The 22,067-nt window shown below is 40.1% G+C and overlaps 2 protein-coding genes across 6 annotated transcripts; both read left to right on the top strand.

Annotated features, from left to right (window-relative positions):
* Positions 1-148: 148 nt before the first annotated feature.
* On the top strand, positions 149-15,160 carry kctd5b (potassium channel tetramerization domain containing 5b). Of its 4 annotated transcripts, XM_088439450.1 has the most exons (8): positions 149-696; positions 6,996-7,104; positions 7,202-7,293; positions 7,983-8,078; positions 8,276-8,380; positions 10,626-10,751; positions 10,986-11,054; positions 11,869-15,160. In XM_088439450.1, the coding sequence occupies exons 1-7, from the start codon at positions 475-477 to the stop codon at positions 11,028-11,030; spliced, it is 795 nt and encodes a 264-aa protein (XP_088295576.1). In that variant the 5' UTR covers positions 149-474; the 3' UTR covers positions 11,031-11,054; positions 11,869-15,160. The 4 variants fall into 4 exon arrangements, with proteins under 4 accessions (XP_088295576.1, XP_088295578.1, XP_088295577.1 ...); XM_088439452.1 differs by lacking the exon at positions 8,276-8,380 and having other exon boundaries at positions 162-696; XM_088439451.1 differs by lacking the exon at positions 10,986-11,054 and having other exon boundaries at positions 162-696.
* Positions 15,161-16,080: 920 nt separating this feature from the next.
* On the top strand, positions 16,081-21,663 carry ube2ib (ubiquitin-conjugating enzyme E2Ib). 2 transcript variants are annotated; one of them, XM_088438908.1, is made up of 7 exons: positions 16,081-16,218; positions 17,639-17,717; positions 18,352-18,435; positions 18,596-18,668; positions 18,903-19,012; positions 19,566-19,645; positions 20,878-21,663. In XM_088438908.1, exons 2-7 carry the CDS (start codon positions 17,652-17,654, stop codon positions 20,939-20,941), a joined length of 477 nt encoding a protein of 158 aa, XP_088295034.1. In that variant the 5' UTR covers positions 16,081-16,218; positions 17,639-17,651; the 3' UTR covers positions 20,942-21,663. The 2 variants fall into 2 exon arrangements, with proteins under 2 accessions (XP_088295034.1, XP_088295035.1); XM_088438909.1 differs by having other exon boundaries at positions 16,092-16,148.
* Positions 21,664-22,067: the final 404 nt, after the last annotated feature.

The following is a 22,067-nucleotide window of genomic DNA, read 5'->3' as shown; positions in this document are numbered from 1 at the left end:
TGATTGGATGGTAACTGAACAACTGTGACGTCACTTTCAGGCGACAGCAGGTGACAAAATGGCAGCGTAAGTCAAATTCCATAAACGTAATAAAAGTCAAAATTCCGTGTATGTACTAGCGGTGCCGCATGGAACGTATTATAGACGATATAATTTTGTCAAATTTCTCTTTAGTTGAAGGACTTCTCTTGATAATAATGACGCTGCTTTCTATCTTACTACGTCACATGATTTTGTGACGTCACCGCGAACGTTTTCAAGAGAGCGTCTCGCGTGGATTCACGCATGCATGCATGCGGAGTGAGCGAGTGAGACTCGAGTGGGTTTTCAGTGGGAGTGGCCGGGACTTCGCGTGAGTCGGGCAAGCCAAGCCAAGCCGAGTCAAGCCAAGCGGCTGCGGGCAGCTCGAGAGATTTCCCGTCAGCCCCCCAGCGAAAGCAGCCGAGGCGAAGGCGAGGGCGGCGGAGACGAGGGATGGCGGACAACAACTCGGAAAGCAGCGGCTCCGTTCACCGCCGGTGCGTGAGCCATTCTTCGGCGGAGAGAAGCCCCCCGCCCGGTGCGGGTTCGTCCAAATGGATTCGGCTGAACGTCGGCGGGACCTATTTTTTAACGACTCGACAGACGCTGTGTCGAGATCCCAAATCGTTTCTTTTCAGGCTGAGCCAAGCTGACCCGGAGCTCGATTCCGACAAGGTAAATGCTAAGCTAGTTAGCACTTTTGCCTGTTTTTTTCTCCACTTTTCGACGAAACATTGCCGATATTTGCCGACGGCTTTTGTTGAGCAGTCGAATGTTGCTAACGCGGCTAAGCTATTTTTTTAACTTGACACTATAATATTTTTTTGTAACATGCGTAACGTAAACTCCATTTGGGTCCTCTTTTTCGAAGCTAGCTAGTGTTAGCTCTCAGGCTAGATTCCTATAGTCACCACATGATTATTTATTTTGTCTTTTTCAAAGTCTTCTAAAGTGGCATGCTGGTTAAAGGTGCAATTTTTAGATGTAGCCACGCCCGTGGCGCTACAACTCCTTTTTCGTTCCATTATGTTTATTGTGATCAAATCGATCTAGAAACTTTCTCCCGTCGAGGCCAGTGCATTGCGTTACACTTGTCGAGAAACAAGATGGTATATTGTCGCCATAAAATACAATGTTCCCTCGTTTATCGCGGCGGCTACGTTCCCAAAAATATCCATAGTAACAGAGATCCACGAAATCGAGATTGAACCGTTTTTTTAAATTTTGATTTTGTTCTCCCTTCATTTTAGTTTGTTTCTACTGTTTAAAAAACATACCAGTCGTAACAATGATATTTATTTTGTGTGGTCTAGTCGGAATTAAAATTTTCAAGAAAATGTAGGGTAAACTTTCAGTAAATATGGTCAAAAGTGAAACTCCATGTAGTAAATGTTGATTTTTTCTTTTAAGCAAATAAAATAGCTGTTTTTGACTGGTCTGAGTTACAAGGAAGAGAAATTGCATGAGAAATAGCAATGTAAACCTGCAATAAAAATGTTATGGCCATAAATGAAAATCCGTGATAGTGAAGCCACAATAACCAAACAGCAATGTAGCTGGGGAAACGTGTATTAGTTTCTTACCACAGTGGTACACTTGTTTTGTCCCATTTCGTCTGATTTTTGCTATATGTTCATTCTGACTCTCTTTGTCTAGTTCTCTCCCCCAAGCCAATTGTGTCAAAAAAGTTGCAGGACTGGCATCGCAAAAGCTATTTTCCAAATCTACAATATTTTTTTGCTTCAGACAAGCAACCAGCTCTTCTACAGATTAGTTTGTGATAGTTATGGAATGAGAATCCCTGACCAAGATGAACATCAGAATGCAAAAGCAACCTCCTCAGCATCCTCATCTGGGTCCGTTTGATTTCTTAATTGAAAGAAAAAAAATCATTTTCCAAGGCTTATTAAGGACAATGCTAAAAAAATGCATGACCCACCCGTAGATTCTTTCAATGGAAATTGGATTTGAAATCTCATTTTTGACACCAGTCCTGGAAGCTTTTTGATGCTGGAGCCGCATGCCATAACTGACTTTTACAATGGCTCCTTAGGTATTTAATCTTATTAGCAAACTAAAATTTCTTGTTTTGCTCTTTTTTTTCCTCAATACATATGAGACAAAGTTATTGTATTCATTTTCAGTAAATGGGAAAATATAGCTCTCAGAATTTTTTTTTAATATTAAATGTTGACAGTATTGAATCATTTTTTTAAAAATACATTTTGACAGTATATATTTATATTCCTAAACTTGGTTAAATCTCTTCTAGCATGTTTATTTTTTCATGAATCAATTTAAGACTCCCTCTAACCCTCACTATAAAGTTGCCTCAAAATTTAAGTCAATAAGTAGTTCCCCTAAAGTCTTAGATTTATTATCATCCATAAGTGGTGTTTTGCATTACTTTTTTCGCATTAAGCTGGCAGACTTTGACCAGACAAAACTTGAATGATGTCCGTCTACCACTACAGTGTGTCATTATCTTTGCTTTACGTTTATTTTTATGTTGTTTAGCAGCTAAAGCTATTTTCATGAAACCTTTTGCAGCGCATTACAGGATTTCGAATGGAAATGTTTGATGGTTTGGATTAGAGAACAGAGCGGGCCTTGTGCGTCCTGCGGGCCATACTTGACCCCCCCTCCCCTCCCCGCTATAAAAGGGGTGCCCCATTGGCCCTTCAGCCGGTGGCAATGCGCCCAGCATGAGTAACAAGTCATTGCCAAGCGGGCTGAGGTGAAGTCAGCACTCTTCCCCCTGAATGGCCTCCACATGCTCGGCGAGCGGGAGGAGGGGACGCGGCTGGATGCCCGTTTGAAGAGCGAGCCGCCCGTGGGCTTTCCAGCCAGCGCCAAACAATGAATTTGTATGCGCGTCCTCTGCGTGACACACTTTAACGTACGCTCACGCTACTCCCGACACCTCCGTGATGCTTTGTTGTCATCTGGCCCACTTTGAGACCCGGGCTCATTTTGCATTTTAATGCCAATATTTTAATCCCCGGTAATCGGCTTGCTTTTCGCTCCCTTGATCCTTCAATGAGCTTGGGCGCACGTCAATCCCGTGTCTTAAGTGCGTGACAGAGGAAGCGCCAGCCATTACCGCCCGTTCCCGTGCGTGCCGCTTCATTTAGGGGAGTGCAAAATATAATATGAAACTTGCCGCCTTTTATTAAATCGTCGTTAGGTTAAACAGTGTTTGAAGTATTAAACGATAGACAATTTATTTTTCGAGTGTTTGGCGAAAGGTGTCTTTAAAAATGGCTGATCTTAGATGAATCATTTACTTAACGCAATTAAGTACTAACTAAAGCAATGAATTTAAGTAATTAAATTATAAAGTATTTGCTTTTTTTAGGTAATTGTGATGAAGTGCTTACTAATTGATTAATTTAGATATGAGAGCACTAAAAGTAATCATTTACTTTATCCAGTCCTACTATATACTACTATATTTAAGTTATCACTTTGGTACTAAATTAAGTAATTGATTGCTTTAGGTAATCTAGTACTGAAGGTAATCAATTACATACTAATCGGTTAATTTAGTACTTGATTGCCTGAAGTAATCAATTACTCTCAGTACTGAAGTGATAAATCCCTGGTATTGTATCGAGACTCTTAAAAAAACATAGAAATGCGTCTTAGTGTTTGAATGAGTTAAAGGGATGGAATTTCCGTTTTATTTAATCCGATTGGTCGTCAAATTAATCGATTATTGAAATACTCATCGGCTGCAGCTCTACTTGGCAATATTCGACAGCGCAGTTATCGTTCGCAATGTGTTTCTTTTAGATTTTTATACAGCCAACAACCGATATTTCTAAACTTTTCGGCGACCTTAGCGTTGCGGCCAAGGAGTATTTTTCCAAAGCTCCGTTGTGCGTACGTGACAAAGAAGCGCAAGCGCCTGACAGATCCAGTTGTGCTCCCATCTCAAGTAAATGCGGCATTGTGTTTGCGTTTGAGCTAAGGAGATGAGAGCTTCATTTGTCAGTCATGCATGCTGACGCGCTTCCGCGCTACTCTTCCAGCTGCATTATTCATGTTGTTGACTGGAGTCGGTTTGTGCACGTGGGGTTAGGCCAGGGGAGAAAGTGCTATCACGTGCCAGGTCGGAACCCTTACCACTTTTTTATTAATAAGTCTGCCATTTTGGAGGGTTTGTTTTAATTCTACTTTCTTGGGCTTACGTGACATGAAGCACGGCAGAAACGAGAGTTTTCCAAATGTGCTCGAGAGATCATTTTTGGCCCACTCCGGTCCGTCTATTCATGCGGAGGCTCGGCGCGGCGTTCTCGCTCTGAGAGCCGCATGAATTTTTCAGGCATCCCATCACAAAAGATTGGTGTTTCTCTTAACGTCTTCTTGTGCGCGGCCGCATCTAAAGCTACACTGAAGGGGGAGCGGTTGAAAATAATTCAATTTAAAGGTATCCTCTTATTGTTTCAGCCTCTGTTGTTGTTCAACACCAGTGGTTCTCACTTTTTAATGCAGTGAAAAGAACGGTGCAATTTTCAAATTAAGAACAAATCAGTTGGAAATTGCCCTATTGTGACTCCTTATTACAGCCTAGCGTACTATCTCAATCGGATATGGTATTAGCAGGAATGGTACGTACTGTTGTTGTTTTTTTTGTTTTTTTCAAAGAATGAAATGTTAAACAATCAAGTTATATTTTAAACAGAAGTCAATGACAGTAGGGATTAAAACAATACCAACCATGTGTTCCAAAAATATATGTTGCATGAATTCAACCTCAAACACTTGAATAAAATGAGAAAAAATGAAGTATATTTCGTATGTAAGTGCTAATATTGGGCATTTTGTGTGTATATTTCTTTAAAATGTTCTTTTGGGTAAATATTGTGAAGTAGTTTTATCAGCGACTACTCCGAAGTTGAGTAATTGTAATGATATTGGTCTGAAAAAAGTATCAAGAACTTAAAATTGATCTTAAAAATCTGAATCAAAATCAACTTGATGAAAATTTGGGAAGTTGTTTTCGACCTCTCGCCTCCAAATTTCTATTGGACTCCTTGTTGCATTTTTTTTCAATATTTTGCGAAATATGGGAGCCTTTCCTCTCACGCTGCCTCCATGCGCTGCGTGTATTATTTAAAAGATAAAGGCCTATTTGACTATGCCATTACCGCTTCTACTCCAGGGGGGATTCTGGCTCCTACGCTACAAGGATCAGACTTCCACTTGGCTAAGTAGCTGCAGTCATGTGACCACTGCGACGTCTTGAAATGCCGCTTCCTTTCTCCCGCAGTCGGCCATGGCGCATTCTTTCTGTGTGCGATATTCCCGAGGCGGCCGCGCGCGTGGAAAGGCTTCCTTTTGACGTTCTTAATTGTTTGACGTGTCAAGTCGAACGGAGGCCGGACTCCAGATGGCGCTTTGTGGACATCATGTGTTGGGCACGTGCGGGTCGGGGCTGCGGCGGTGCCCCCGTTTCCAGGCCCCACCACAAATTCATGTAATATGGCTGAGCCGCACTAAACTGACCTAATTCTACTTGTTGGCCGTTGACACGTTTTCATATAATCGGCCATATTTGCTTTAAGTGATTGCTTTTGCCCGCTATACGTCCACTGTATTTATGTCATCGGTATACATGAGGTCAAATGTTTCTCAATGATGAAAATTCGCACAATGATTAACCGATAATGCAAATTGTTGTCATTATCATCAACGTCGTAGCGCTAGTTGTTTCTGTAGCTGCGAAATCGGCGGAAGAGTTAGCGAAAAATAAAATAAAAATGATCCTGAAATGTTCTGCTTCCAAAAAAATAATTGCCATATTTATTATTCAAACAATCATTATTTGAAGCCCTAAAATGATCTTAAATGTATCAGAAGCATTAGCGGTATCAGTTTGTACTTTTTTAAATTATTAATGTTGTTTTAATATTTAATATACTGTATGAATTAGGATCTTATTTATATTAATGCTGACATTAAGGCAGTATGACCCGTCTGTGATGTGAAACAATATATTAATATCTAAGTAAACACAATACAAAGAGTAGGACTGGATAAGTTTTATACTTCTTTCTACTTGAACATGTACAGCAAATCTCATTGGTTTAAAAATATACTGTCAATTTCTTTTATTTGCTTCTTGTTTGTGCTTCTCGTTCTGAAATTTTGAAATGTGTTCAGTATACGTTCAATAAAATCCGTCAATAAACAATACATTTTTGCTGCTCAGGCTCATAGTCCAAAATTTACGGGGATCTATTACTCAAACATAAATTAAAGCCCTAAAATAATCCGAAATGTTATGTAATCATCAGCGCTCACTGATTTCTAATCATATTAACTTTTTTGTAATCCAGTTTATCAATTGATTAGTCAGACAATTGTTATTTGCAGCCCAAGAATGTTCCCAAATGTTTTGTATTAATAAAATAACGGACCGATTTGTCCACTATTCAATCATTAGTTGGAGCCCAAAAATGACGTGAAGCATTAGTGGTATCGGTGAGTTGTGTCAAAGATGAGAAGTGCCCAGTAACAAATTTATGCAGATCTCTGAATCTTTTTTAAGGACAAGATACTATTTAGGTTGTGCGTAAGTGCCAATTGACTTTTTTAGGGAGTGTCAGGACGGGCCACCGGGCTAATTGTCGCTGGTGAATGCAGGCGCTTTCTCCCGGATCCCTTGGCGGACTCGGCCCGCTCTTCCCAATCTTTTTCCGCTCTAATTGTTTGAGCCTCGTGAGACAAAGCCGGCCTAATCGCAGTACTTCCAGAAATAGGGGAATACCCGGCGCTAGCGAAGGAATCGGGCTCAAATCCAAGGCCCGCCGGAATAGAGTGATATTGTCCACCGGCGAGATTCTGAGCGCGGGGAGCCGGCCTCATAAAATCCCATTTGTCGTATCCGCAACGGGACGCTTAGGGAAGGGCCCGGTCCAAAGTACGGCGCTTTACCATAACGGCCATGTTCCTCTTTTTGTTTTCAGGATGAAACTGGTGCCTATCTCATTGACAGAGACCCAACTTACTTTGGGCCAGTGCTCAACTACTTGAGGCATGGCAAACTGGTGCTCAACAGGGACTTAGCGGAGGAAGGTAAGCGCGCACGCCGGCGACGTTTCGCTTTATGACGTCCGCAAAGCGTTTTCTCGTCGCCACGGAGACAGCGATTTGACAAAGTGTCGCGTTTCAGGTGTCCTGGAAGAAGCCGAGTTTTACAACATCACGTCGTTAATAAAGCTCATCAAAGACAAGATCAGGGAAAGGGACTGCAAGACATCGCAGGTGGGATTTTTTTTTAAGATGTTTTGATTTCAATCTGAGTTTTTATTTCATTCGTTTTCATAACTAGCTAGGGCTTGACTGATAGGGATTTTTTTTAATGGCGATGCAGATTTTATGGGCAGGAAAAATGCTGAGGATCAATTAAATTTAAAAATGATAAAAAATCAAATTCAAAGAATTAGGTGAATGGAGGGTGTAGGAATCATTATGTCTATTTGGTAAACCTGACAGAGGGGAAAAAAATCCTCCCTGTATCACCCTGCCAATCTTAAAATTGACCAAATTATTCGAATTTCAGCTTGTCAACAGAAAATATACTTTGGATAGAATCAAAATTTGCATTATCATTTTTGCCTATTAAATCAACGTGTTAAGACCTAAAGCATTCTTTGAACCATATTTATTCTGCACATTAATCGATTAGTCAAATGAATCAACTATTATCATGCAAAATGACATGTATATTGATAACTCGATGACTAATCAGTTCTAAAAATATTCAATAGCGGCGGCCCTTATTCAGCACCATCGGTTAGAAATGATATTGTTTTTTCAATAAAGGGATTGAAATTGAAACACACTTTTTAAAAATCGGTTTCATTCATATGTTAAATAATCACCAAAACAATTGGCATTAATCAATTATTCACATAATGATGAGTTGCACTGTATATTTTTTTTTCCTACAGGTGCCAGTAAAGCATGTGTACCGGGTGCTTCAGTGCCAGGAAGAGGAACTGACCCAGATGGTGTCCACCATGTCAGACGGCTGGAAGTTCGAACAGGTGACCGAGGCGTCTTCCTGGGAGGGGCGGGGCCGGGGAGGGGGGGGGGGGGGGGGGGGTGACGACACCGGCGGCCTTGCTTTCATGCGCTTCCCCGCCCACCCCGCTACGCTCACGTCGTCCGAAGCCCAGTGCGGGAATTTGAAAAGTCCTCCGTGATCCGGGCATCCCATCTGTGCTCTGATTGGTCGTTGCAGCTTGTCAGTATAGGTTACGGGCGGGCGCACCAGTCAGAGTTTCTGCTGATTGTGTCAAGGGAGGTGAAGGGAGAGGAGTCCGCTTTGCCGAGCAACAGCCGAGAGGTGTGTCCCACCACACGTTTGTGTCCGCGGGCCGCTCACTGCATGGTCCCCCTGTCGGCTAGTCTCCGTCCCCTGTAGACGCACAGTAGACGTGGGCTCCTTCTTTCAGTTGATCCTTTTCATATTTTGCTTCTTGGAATCGTCACACCGGAAGCACCCTGGCACCCTTTTTATTTTTTTGAAGGTCATACCCCACTCACATTTTTGGATGCCAGTATCTACTTGGATGTGCAAGTATAGTGATGATGTAAGTTCTTAGCAGGTTGTGTGTGTTTAGCTACTCTTGGTTTTCAGCCAGAATTAAAATCTCTAAATCTGCTCAGACGGGTTGGATGAGAACTTCCCAGAAACACAAGTGGGCCACCATGAATTTGTTTTAAGGGGGCTTATCGTGAATTACCTACCGGCAGTTTTCACAGCGCAAAATTAAGACTACTTTGTAAGGCTGCAGCAGTCGATTGGATTGTTTTACTGGTCAAGTAAAAGTCAACTATTTGCTTTTTTTGCGTTTTGATTCGACACAAGATAATAATCAGTCTGCTTTCATTGAATATAACAGACATCAGAGAATAATCACAACTGAGAGGCTGAAATGTAAGATCATGGCGGTTTTCGGTTAAACAACAGCTCGACACGATTATTTGATGAATCAAATAATTGCGGATTCGTCGATTTAATTTCACACCTTAGTGAACATTTCCCTGAAATTAACACTTGTAAAGTTATTTTTTGGGCCTTAGCGCCCAGCTTGACGTCTAAATCACTGGTCAGGTGACATGCCATATGAAATTAGCCAAGATGTATAATGTGGAGAATGTTAGACGTGCTGATGGTCGCCAATTCATATTTCATACCGGTCGCCGGGCTCAATCAGCTTCCGTTGCTAGCTCTGGAGTCCATGCTGATTTTCTTTCAGGAGTTGAATGTAAACTCAGTGATCTGACACACAAGCAATTTCTGTTGGGGTTTTATCCTCCACAAGATCTTTGGAGCTCTTCTGTAAGTGGAAATGTGTCGAGAAAAACGTGGCATTTGTCCGCTATTGCCCGCCTGTTGGAACACGCGCGTGGGGAACAAAATATTTGCAACTAGCTAGCGTAGTCATGTGGTACAGGCAAAGAGGGGGCAGACAGTCCTTACTAATTAACGTACACAAATTGTGTACTTGTTTTCGGGTTGCGAAAAGATATTCCCCGCACCCCAATTTGAGTTTTTCATCACGGCAAGCTCGTGCTGACCTGTTCACAATCCCCACTGGTGGCATGTTTGCTTCATGTGGTAGAGTCCCCCCCCCCCCCCTTGAGTATTCCCGTAAATATACGCAGAACATATTCTGTGTGTTTGCATTTTTTTTTACCTTCTGTAGGTGTATTCTTTTTTGTTCAGTTTCTGGAAATATTTCTACGTAAATGCTTTCGTTTCTACACACATTTTCCCTGCCTTGCTTTTGCCAATGTAAATTATTTTTTGAAACACGACGGTGCACATGAATCGTCATTCTGCAATAGTTAGCCCGAGTTAGCGATGTTAAGCTAATTTACATTATGTAAAAAAAAATAAAATAAAAAAGGAAAAGCAGACTTTTGCGACTGTTAGACTTTAGATTTTGAAAGATTAACTACTTTTATTTTTATATTATTCAGATGCTGAACTCCCAAGGATGTGTATAATTAATAATAAAAATCTGATCTTTAATTAAATAATGTATCCCGTATTTTTTTTTTTTTTTTAACAGCCAAGTACCCCTTAACCTGCCCTAAGTATTTTTGGTGCATTTCTAGTGGTATCTCTAGATGTATTTTATTCAGCAACTCCAAAAGGTAGATCACGGAACTTTTGTTTAATTTCTGGCGCATCTGCTGGAAAATAGTGTCACTAATGACAATATGCAACTTTATAAACCTCAACAAAACAAAAGCAATACAACAAAAGAATGACTGAACCACAATTTGGTAACAAGTTGTTTCATGTTCCAATTAATTTACTCTTGTTTTAAATAGAAACCCTGGAAATGCCCTTACGTCCCTTGAGAACCGCTCCCCGAAATAAATGATCAAAAATAGACGATTAATTTGGTAATTGGTTGGATTATGATTAATCATCGACTCTCTGAAAACTGCCCGTTTTATCGTTGGCAATGTTGAAATTTGAGAGAGAAAAAAATGACACCGTCGAAGATCGTAAACATTCCAAATTGATGATCCCGTTTCCCTGCCTGATGGTTTTTGCTGCGGTGTCTCTCCAGCTGGTCAGCATCGGCTCGTCCTACAACTACGGCAACGAAGACCAAGCTGAGTTCCTGTGCGTGGTCTCCAAGGAGCTGCACAATCAATCCTACGGGACAAACAGCGAGCCCAGCGAGAAGGCAAAGGTACCGAGCGGCGTGCGTGTCCAAAAAGCGCTTGAGGTTGTGTCCTTTGCGCCACGTCAGCAACACGTGTTTGGAATTCAACCTGCATGATGTTCCGTTTTTGCCCTTGTGGTGGTTTCTCCGCCCCGTCCCCCCGCCTTCTCTGCCCACATGTCCACCTCCCATTCAGGTCCGTTGTTTCTAAAATTGGTCTCTCTTGTCTTGTGTGCCGTCCGCATGCCGCATGTTGCTCAGAGCGACGATGAAGACACTGATTATGAAATGAATGATTGGGATTAGGGTTGAGCTCTTAACGACTCACTGGTGAGCGAGCGCTCAACTGGCCATAGTTGCCCCCCCACCCCCCCGCCTCCTTCCTCGCCTTTCCCCTCATCTCCTCAGTGACGTTACACCTTCCCAACGAGAAGTCAAAATAAAGAAGTGAGCTTGCATAAGTGTGCACACCCTCTTAAAACTGGCGTTTTTGCCACCCAAAGATATGCATGATAGGCGATTGTTGGCACTCGTTTTAAACGGCGAGTTCCTTCCAGATATTCCTGCAGCTCCTTCAGTGTTAACTGTCGACCTCTATGCAATCTCCCGGACCAGTTCTATTTTCATATTTCTATCCATCTTGGAGGACATCTCCGGAATAGCAACGTTGATGACTTTCCTCGCGGCGTTGTATAATTAATGCCTTGAAAATTACTTTGCACATTTCTCATGATAAGTTTGGAAGAGCTGTTCCCAAGAAGAGATGTGTGAGATTTTACTAGGGTTTCTGCACGTATCAGCAAATCTTATCATGCTTAATACATGATCAGTTCACCCGTCTTTTCGAATGAAGAGCAAATGAATTGGAAAATGTAGCACCTTATTGTACACTTTTGCAACCTTATTTTTGTTTTTATCAATGGTGGAAATGTATCTCAATCTCTTTGTGAGAAAATTCAAGTTGATACACGAACAGGGGAGTGTAGACTTCTTACATCGCAATTTATGATATCAGAGTGTGGATCACGAGTGCCCCAAATTTTTCCAGGATCCTCCCTTAGTTCAAAGCTTGCTGCTTTCACGCCACCAAAATAATGTCAAGTTTTTGATTTAGTTTTGATGTATTCATCTTTTGTTTTGACAGATTCTTCAGGAAAGGGGTTCCCGTATGTGAGGACGACTTGAGTATTAGGAGCTCCAGGTGTTATGATGCAAACATATCATCCTCATGGATAACTATTTGGCACAAGGGGGGGTGGGCGTGGGGGGGGGGGGGTCCTACATTTTATTTTGTTTCCCTCCATTTTAGTTTTGGATGTAAATATGATGACTGCTTACTGACAATTGGTGCCTGTGCATTTGAACTGGAACTTCCGTATTTGGGGCAGGTTTTTGTTTTTTTTTTTAATGCGAATTGAAAAAAAAAAAAACATGGCCGTCTTCATAGCGGCCAGTGATTCTCTCAGGGTCATCTATTCTATCTTTTGATTTCATTATATCCTCTTTTCCGATTCAAAAGCGTCACCTTGTTTGGAGATGGCAAGAAGGGAATTTGCATTTATTTATAAACAATTTTTTTTTTTTTTGTGGTCATGGTGCCTACAGTATCATTGCGTAGCGCCATGTACTGTCTTCCAACAAGTAATTAGTTCATAATAATTGTTCGTAAATAGGACATTTCACACTCAAAATTGCTGCAGCTCATTTAAAAAAACAAATGGGGTTTTAAGAAAATTTGAGGTTTCTTGTTTATTATGAACTGCTTTATATGATGTGGTTCAGTTTTACAGTGATGTTCAATATCAGGATTTTTTTTTTCCCCCCTGACTGACTTATTGATTCTGTTGTGTGAGGGAGCGTCTCTTTTTATATCAGTTTTAGGGGTAGAAGAAGTATCCGGGGGCCTAGGAGGATTACGGACTGGAACTTTTTTTTTTTTTTTTAAGAGGACCGAACAAAATCTCTGTTCATATCCAGAGAATTTAATTTTGGTGTAAATAATCGGGGAAAAAAAACTTGATATTTAACTTTAAAAAAAAAAAAAATGCACGTTTTGTACACTGTATAAAAATCTCAACTTCAAATGGAAGTTGTTATACTGGATCTTTTTAAAAGAAAAACAAAAAAAATGACCCTCTGTTTTGCATAGTTTGTACAGAATTGAAGAGATTTCTGAGTGAGATTGAACAAGTTGTCTTTTCACTGAGAACATGTTTTATTAACAATAACAAAAGCCATGCTTGGCTTTCAAGTTGACTGTTACATTCAAATTTTTTTTTTTTCTTCCTGCCGTCTGATAAGATTCTCTTTTTTTATGTGTAATTAATACACAGCATTACAAGCACTACAGTGGGGGAAAAAAAACAACACTGTGCACATTGCGAACAGCCTGTAATGTTCATGTAAATACAGCAATTTCAAACACTTTTTTTTTTTATATATATAAAATTTTGGGTTTGATGTGCAAGTTTTGATAGGTTGAAATATTTCATTTACAATTAATCATTTGGTGTTGCCTTGTCCTTCCCCTGTCCCCTAATGACCAAAATCCAATGTCTTACGTGTATTGCACACACATTGATCTGTAGTGTCAGGGAAGAGGTTTTTTTTTTTTCTTTCTTTCTTATTGCCGGCACACTTTGTACATATGGACTCGTTTTTGACACTTCCATTTAACCACACATTGATGTTGGAGCTGAAGCTTCATGAAGCACCTGTGATATTTTTTTACTCCTCTAGGTGGTGCTCTTGAGGGACGTTTTGAGCCGAGAGCGCTAACTAGAGCGGGGGGTTCTCGAATTTGCAAATTATTTAAGCTAAACTTAAGTGCCCTGTTTATTCACCAACATATTCAGTTTGACAGTTTAATATTTGTTATTTTTCATATAAATGAATGATGAATTTTGCACGCTTCCTCATCACAAATTAGGTCTCATTTTCCCAATAGGTTGCTGCCAAATATTTAGTGACTAAATAATCAAGCTCTTTGATGATGACGTGGATTTCGTGGGTCTATTTGGCAAATTTAAAAAATACTACATTTTTCAAAATATACTGTTTGAATTGATCGCTTTATTGAAGTCTTGAATACATTCACAATTTAGTATAAAATGAGATTAACGCATGTATTTTTTCTTGTTCAATGCCATGCAGTTTCAAGTTCTTTTTTGTTTATTTTTGAAGAGTCCAGACATTCAAACCCAGATGTTTAAGTATCAATTTAATACTAAAGTATCCAGAAATTAATGTACTTAAGTATCGATTTAATATTTAAGTATCTGGGGTTTATTTTCCAGAATCTTAAAAAAAAGAAAGACAGGAAAATACGTCTCTGGCATTGAATGAGGTAACAACCCAGTTTGAGAATCACTAATCTGGATGAGTCCAAAAAATCACAAATGCTTCATGAAGCTTCGTTTTCCCATCACGACACTTGACTAAAACTTTTCTAAGTATGAATGCATGATTTTTTTATATATATAGATTCACATATTTCCCCTCACAAAAGGGCTTTTTAAGTAAAAAAAAAAAAAGTTGGCAAAAAAGGTTGAATCGGAGTAGACTGGATGTTGTGCAAGTTTACATTTGCTCTAGTATTCTGAAGCCTTCCAACGTGTTTTTGTGTGTTGCACTCCCTAATGCATGTCAAAACGGTCGCACATGGCAACAAGCACTCCACCAAGAACGAACCACACTCCATCCTGTTGTTTTTTTTTTTAATAAATCCCCCGCGGGGCTAAAAGGGGGGCTCGATCGATACAGTAATATTTATAATATCAGTTAAAATGCTAGAAGGGCCTCAGCGGGGCTCCACAGGTTTGGTACCCACTCCCACCCCCGATGGTCCCAGTGTAGCGCCGTCCCTGCCATCCGCCCACTCGAGCGTTGCAGACAATCTTGATTTCCGCCCTCCTGTTAGCAACACGATACCTCTATGGATTCACAACAGTTGCGTTTTTTTTTATTTTTTTAAGCGGGAGGGTGCCTTTGCAATGAGATTTTTATTATTTGCCTGATTGTGGTTCTGTAACCTCAGTGGAGCTGTTCCGATGAGGCTTCGTGAAGCCTCGGGGTGATGCTTACGGCCCCTTCACAGTCATGTGGCATGTGTAGTTTTTATGTGGCGGAAAATCTTATCAGCTGTAGCCTACTACTCTTAAGTGCCCTGTTATGTTTTTTTTTTTTTTCCCCATTTAGTCATAAGCCGCCGACCACGATGCATGAATCGAGTTTGTAAAAGGTGTAAAAGAATGTTTTGTCAATTTTTTTCCCCCTTTGATCTGACAGTTACATTGATGATTAATGTTCTCATATCACCAAGTACATCACTTCTATATGATCTTATGCAATGTGTATAAGCTATGAATAAGGTTAAGGGGGTAAATCTATTGTGGTCTTGCGCAAGATAAACCCAATAAAAAAGATTATCATTCATATCTCTGTGTGAATTTATTTTTACTTGGACGATCTATGTACTCACAAACACAAATTACAGTGTGGGGAAAATTACATGTTTTATTGTGTACAATTCACTGCCAGGCTCATCTTGACCACCAGAGGGCAGTATTATACGGGCAACAACGTTGTAAATTGAGTTTGATAGTGTATCGCTCATTCTCTTTTTTTGTTTAGTTTGACGGGAGTGAAAATAAATAGCTGAATTATCTCCCTCCCTCTTTTATTTTTAAAGAATTGTTCGCTATCTGATAAACGGTTGCCTCTTGAATACTTCGCGTTTTGCAAAATTGTTTTACGATTAATAGCGACCTCTTCTGTCCTCGTCTTTAAACGCGCTTAGCTGCCGGATATACTGCCAGTTTAGAAATACAAATTTGAGATGTTTTTCTTCTTATATTTTCTATTTAGATTTTAAAATAATGTGACACGAAAACACCGTGATATTGTATTTTATACCTCTTCTAAATTCTGCAAATGTATATAAAATCTTTGTGTATCAGGCGTTTAATGTGCCTCCTATCCAAAGATGTTTAGGCAAGACAAGATAAACTTTGTATAGCTGCTCGTTCGTTTGAAAAAAAAAACTTGATGGATTTATAAAGGTAAATTAAACTACATTTTACTCATCAAATAGTCAAGTACATTTTCGAAGTATTTCACACGGTTGCCCAAGGGACAGATATGACAAAATAAGTATTTGTTGAAATTAGCATGGGTTGAAAACGACTGATATCCACATGTTTTATCAGTATAAAATGCGAAACTCCAATGAAACAAAACACGAAATTCAATCGTCCTCAAGTTATGTATCGCTCACATTTGGAAAAACTCTGAACCCAAATTCACTAGTGGGCGCTCATTTAAGCGAAAGCGGAAGTAACTGACGGGTAGCATTTCACTCGACTCTCTTTGAGTCTGGCTTGAGTCGGAGCGGGTGTTTTTTTTTTTCGAGGGAAACTTTACAAGGTATAACGCGATTTGAACACGTTTAATTCCCCCAGTTTTGTCCCCCCAGCCAAAGCAACCACACTGAAAGGTAGGAGGGCACCCCCATGACAGAACCCGAGAGTTTTGTCCCATATGAAGCTCTTTTTACCCGCTTCCTTTTGCGCCATTTTCGCTAGTTTGATAATGCACTAATGTAATGTGCGCCCCGGCGCTTGCGTTCTTTGTCCCGATTCTAAACGTACTCGCCTGTTTTCTTTTGACGGGACATCGAGAAGTACCGCGGGGCTTGTGTCGAAGGTCTACGAGTTATTCCGCGATTCCGCTCCTCGTTGGCGGAACGCGTTGGAATCAAGTGCATTTGCGCCATTTTTTTGTGCTGCATCAGGCCGTGACAGTCGCTAACTGCGCCTGTTGGTTCTGGCGCACATGAGTTAGCTTTGCTAGCTAACATGCTAGCTGGGTAATCAATTCGTTTCGGCATTTTCGACACAAAAAATGACGTGATACCACATTAAAGAACAATATTAAATTCTGCTCATTCAGAATAGAAGTGGGATAAAGCTCACCATTCAGAGCTTAAAGCTTGAAAATAGTGCACATGCTAACGTCGGTGCGGGCTAACTCTGGTAGCCGGCTAGCGCCAAAGCACAAATTGTCCATACTGTCATTTTCAAAGATTAAAAATCAGTTTTCACTCCAGTTTCCAAATGAATGGCGCACATGAATGAAGCAGTTAACACCCAAGTGGCTCAGCGCCTTTGATGTGTGACTTGTTTCTACGAGTTCGATCGCCTGCAAAATTAACGCATTTGTATTTGGGAAATGCATCCTTTAGCTTCACAGTTCACATTTGGGGGAAAATGTAAAGCGACGTTGCTACTCCTTTTTATCGAGTTACCGCGGTAAAATTAAAAACCGTATCGAGGCGGTGCTGCATAACTTACAATAAACATATGTCATACAAAGTGGCCAGACAACAACTAAGTATATTTTTTTTTTTGCTTGCTCAATTACTTTTTTGATACAAGAAAAAAAATCTCAGAAAATGATTACATTTTCCCACAATGATACAATTACAGTACAATACAGTGGAATTAAATCAATTATTTGTGTCTATGTACTCAAATGCAGACGTCATACATTTTTATGGGTTCACCGTTGGGATGTTCTGATCAAATTTTTTTACGCATTTTTTGAGGATCTACCAATACTGACCCTCAATTCGACACCCCGGTAATGTAATAAGCGCCAAAAAATATGTATTCAAATAAATAATATTTTTACGGATGATCTTAGATATTTTTATTGTTTAAAAAATGTATGAAACCTTTTGGTGGGGAGTGAGTCAGTGCTGTAAACCAGTAAAATGAATTAAAAATATTTTTAACCGCAATCTATTCCCCCCACGTTCCGATCACATGACCGGCTGAAGGAAAGCGGCCCGGTACTAAAATGAGTTTGACATGATTTGTCTACTGTTTACTTTTAATTATTTCTCTTCGTTCCAGGAGTCCGCAAATCATGTCTGGCATTGCGTTGAGCCGGCTTGCCCAGGAGCGCAAAGCATGGCGGAAGGATCATCCTTTTGTAAGTATACAGTCAGGCTGGCACTGTCAAATATATTTAAAAAAGATTTTATTTTGTACATTTAGCATTTCTTGGTGATTTATAAACTCACGAGAATTGTATTGATGGATTCTTTGCCAGGTTTTGAAACTGATTCGGAGTACTGGTTCCGCTATTGTTTTTTTTTGTGTAAAACGTTTTATTTTAGTTAACACTGCTTTCATAAAGTACTACAAAAATGAAGTCAGATTTGAGAAGCTGAAATCAGAGGATTTGAAAAGCTTTAAACGATTAATTGATCGATGTTGTTTATTAATATTCAATTAGTTTCTAATGAATTGATTATTGTTGACAACAGTAGCAAAAAAAAATTGAGGACAATTTATATGCATATATCTTTCATTAAAAATAATGTCGTAATAACCTCAGCTAACACGCGCTACTGTTAGCTGCAATAGGCATTTGTTGCTAACATCCACCTTCATGTTTGGGAAAAAGGGTGCTTGTTATTTGGGGAATTACGGTAGTTTTTTTTTTTTGCAGGGAAAATTTCAAACGAGAAATGTCATTTGCTATCAAGTAATTGTCATATTCTATTTTTCCAAAAATCGTTTAGTGTTTAGTAAAGTTTGGTTTTCTTGTTCTTCCTCTTTAGGGATTTGTTGCCGTACCAACAAAAAACCCGGATGGAACCATGAACCTCATGAACTGGGAGTGCGCCATCCCTGGCAAAAAGGGGGTAACGTTCCGCTCTCATTCCAATTCAACACAATTCCTTTGAAACAAATTGCTTAAAGAAGACGTTATGGGATCGTTTCCATATTGCGCGCAGTGTACTTTTTCTTTGACCCGTTGTTGAATATTTGCGCCGAACTGATGGCATAATTACGTGCCACCAGACACCGTGGGAAGGAGGCCTTTTCAAACTGCGCATGTTGTTCAAGGACGACTATCCTTCATCACCTCCAAAATGTGAGTGGCCCTAATCTGTTTACTTGAATACAAGTAGGACACTCGCTAGATGCTCCAAATGCCTTGGAAGCGCTCATCCGGAAGAGAAGGCCCATTTTTGGCGCTTATGGATTACAAGGTGTTCCCCGTTTTCGGAACTTGTGTCCGTTGTTATGGTTACCGTATCCTATAGCTGCGTTGTTGTCGTCATACGGTGATGTCATCATAATGATTGTTTTTTTTTCTTGTTTTTAGGTAAATTTGAGCCTCCTCTCTTTCATCCAAATGTGTACCCATCGGGCACAGTATGCCTTTCCATCCTAGAGGAGGACAAGGACTGGAGACCGGCCATTACCATAAAGCAGGTTCGCACTGCATAAAGTCCCGTCGTTCAACTCATTCAATCTCAAAAATGTGTTTTTACCTTTTTTCAAATTTGCCTTCGAACTGCTATTTTAGGGGGCATAATCCACTTGTAAATGGAATCAGAGATGTTACTGTTGTGTTGGGGCGGTATTCTAACAGTGTGTCTGTGTTATGTTTAAAAGATGTTGTTGCTGCTCTTGTTTCTAAATGAGAAGGCAAGTCTGTGTTGAATCAATTACTTTAGTGCCTAATTGATAAGTAATCGATTACTTTATCACGAGTACTCATCAAATAGTAATTGATTTCATTACTTATTCATGACATTACTTATGTACATAAAGTAATTACCCGTAACTTAATTCACCAGCAAGTTTTACAGCCTCGTTTAGCTAAACACTCGAAGAATAATTGATTAGAATTTTAAAGATAGTACGTGGGATTGAATATATTTATTTGTTTCAAAAAATAACTTTGGGATTGAATGAGTTAAGGGTGAAAAAGAGGTCAAATGGTTCCTTTTCATTTTGACTCAGCGGGTCATTTATCCCACAGATCCTATTAGGTATTCAGGAACTCCTAAATGAGCCTAATATCCAGGATCCAGCCCAAGCAGAGGCTTACACAATCTACTGGTAAGACACACCTTTTGTTGCACTCGAATCTGATGGAGAGAGGAGCTTTAGGTTATTCATTTATTTATTTTTGACTTGTTTTTAACTCACCCATTGAAGAGATAAGGAGTCCTTGACAATGTTCATGGGGGAGGAATTCTTTTATTTTCATCGTTTAATTGAACAATAAAAACATGATTGTCAAGAATGAAGCAGGGGGTTCTAGTTATGTAGTTTACAAGATCACTTAATTATGTATATAATCAGGATTCTTCAATTCCAAATAATTTTTTAAAAAATTGGCACACGTTTGAGTTGAGTTTAGGAGTTGACTTTTTGATCAGTAGTTTGACTTTGTGGACAAAAAATGTTGACAAAAACAGAACTTTCGAAATACAAGTTTCATCAAAATCGGCTTGGTTAAACCCAATGGGTGATTTGGCATGGATAGAAAAAAAAGTCGACCAAGTAAGGTGTGTTGACTTTAAAAGGTCGACTGAGAATATCCGCCTCACCCCTCTGCACGAACCATTTTTTTCCTCCGCCATTTTCTACACTGACATTTTGTGCAAGTTGCACACAGTAGTGCAAAGGAGACACCCCTCACCCACCCAAAAATGAATAAACGGGATATCACAAGTGTGTGATCATTTCCGATTAAAAATGTGAAAAAATATTTAAGTATTACAAAGTCCTCCTGGCATGCCACAGCAGTACTAATATTGATTTAGTAGGCTTTCATCAAAGACACATTTTAGAAGAAGACTAACAGGAAGTTCTTGACCTCGTTTTAGTTAGCAGGTAGCTCCACTCTTGGGTTTACTCTTTGAATATCATCGAAGCATCGTATGTGACTTTAAAGACACTATTACTTTTGCAATTTACATATGACATCATCTATGTGAATTAAATGGTAGTCGTGTTTGTCGACCTTAAATGGTAATCGCTAGCTAATTACGATTTTCAGCTGTTTAGCAAAAGCGAATTTTTTTATGCCTAAAAAGGTGTAGTTATCGCCACTCCAACTCTATCTATTTTGAGGCCGGGGATTGTTTAAATTATTTGATGGAATAATCAGGATAACCATTTTTAAAATATGGTAAACGTTTCACAGGGACACCACCAGGGGGTGCTGTTTTACCGCGATGAGCAGATTTATTCTATGACTCGTTTTTTTTGGTTTGTTTTGGTTAGTTTATTTCCCCCATAGTAGCATAACAGCATCCTGACGGTTATTTTTTTTTCTTTTCCAGCCAAAACAGAGTAGATTACGAAAAGAGAGTGCGATCACAAGCCAAAAAATTCTCGCCCTCGTAAGGGCAAGGCCGGGTGTCTCGCTGTGGCAGAAGGAATCAGCTCCCCGCTCAGTCACAATGAATGTGCTCCCCTCACATCGGGACTTGCTTAAAGACTTCTATTTAAACTTTACACATTCTGTGCCATCCACACCCACCCACCCCCCCCCCCATTTGACCTGTCTTTTCTTTTTGTTTTGTTTTTGCTCCGTTCGTTTTGCTCTTAATCGCCGGTCGGTGCGTATCGCTGAGAGGGGATCGGTGCTCCGGCACCCTGATTTTTTTTTTTTTTTTAAACTTTTGTCTTACGTGGCACGAGGGACACAGCTCCAGTTCAGTTTCAGCAAGTCCATGCAAGGCTGGCTGGCCATCATCCATGTCTGAGGATTTTTTTTTTTTGTTTTTTTCCCCTTCGCCCCTCTTCTGTTCCACACATTTAATGTAAATGTCTGCTTATTTCATTGTCAGTATTTCAACTGCTGTATAATGAATGGCACTTTTATACTGTCGTATTTCTCTTAGTGTCTCTAGATGGTTCTAATTCTTTCCTGGGTTTTTCTATTCAGCATGCTGTAACATACGATAGATTCTGCTGCCTTGGCTGTCTTTTTGTTGATTCCGAACCTTTTGTTTTTGGGATGAGTAAAAAGGCCGCGATGACCGAGGCAGGTAGGCATACCATTGTATCAGACGGTGCTTTGTTCATGTATGTGTTGGCGTAAATAAAACTTTCTACAAAAGGTTTCTGGACTCCGTTGCGTAGGGTGCGGGTTGTCTCGACCTTCTTTCACAACCTAGATCCGTTCTATTAATATTGTCCACTCTCCTTGCCCAATCAGATTCCATCCTGTGTTACCGAGACAATCTGCCAAGAAGGTTCTTCGGAATTGTCGAGTTTGTTCTTATTCAAACGCTTCATTTTGGTGCCAGATTCTGGTACAGATCCACCAACACTTGTGATCGTGAATGCGCTCCACTTGTTTATCCTTCTCGTGATGCAGCTCGAGTTCATTTTGCCATAACCGAGGTTATGATGGCGTGTATATGCCAAAACTCCACAATAATTCATATGAATACCTTTCTGTGTTCTCTAACCGGTGCACTCTTGGATCAGATGGATACGATGACTTTTACATGATAATCTCGGT

The sequence above is a fragment of the Hippichthys cyanospilos genome, chromosome 17, assembly GCF_059441005.1.
Source record: "Hippichthys cyanospilos isolate Australia breed blue-spotted pipefish chromosome 17, RoL_Hcya_1.0, whole genome shotgun sequence".
NCBI lineage: Eukaryota > Metazoa > Chordata > Actinopteri > Syngnathiformes > Syngnathidae > Hippichthys > Hippichthys cyanospilos.
Note: the sequence above shows the minus strand (reverse complement) of the source record. Positions and strands in the feature narration are given on the sequence as shown.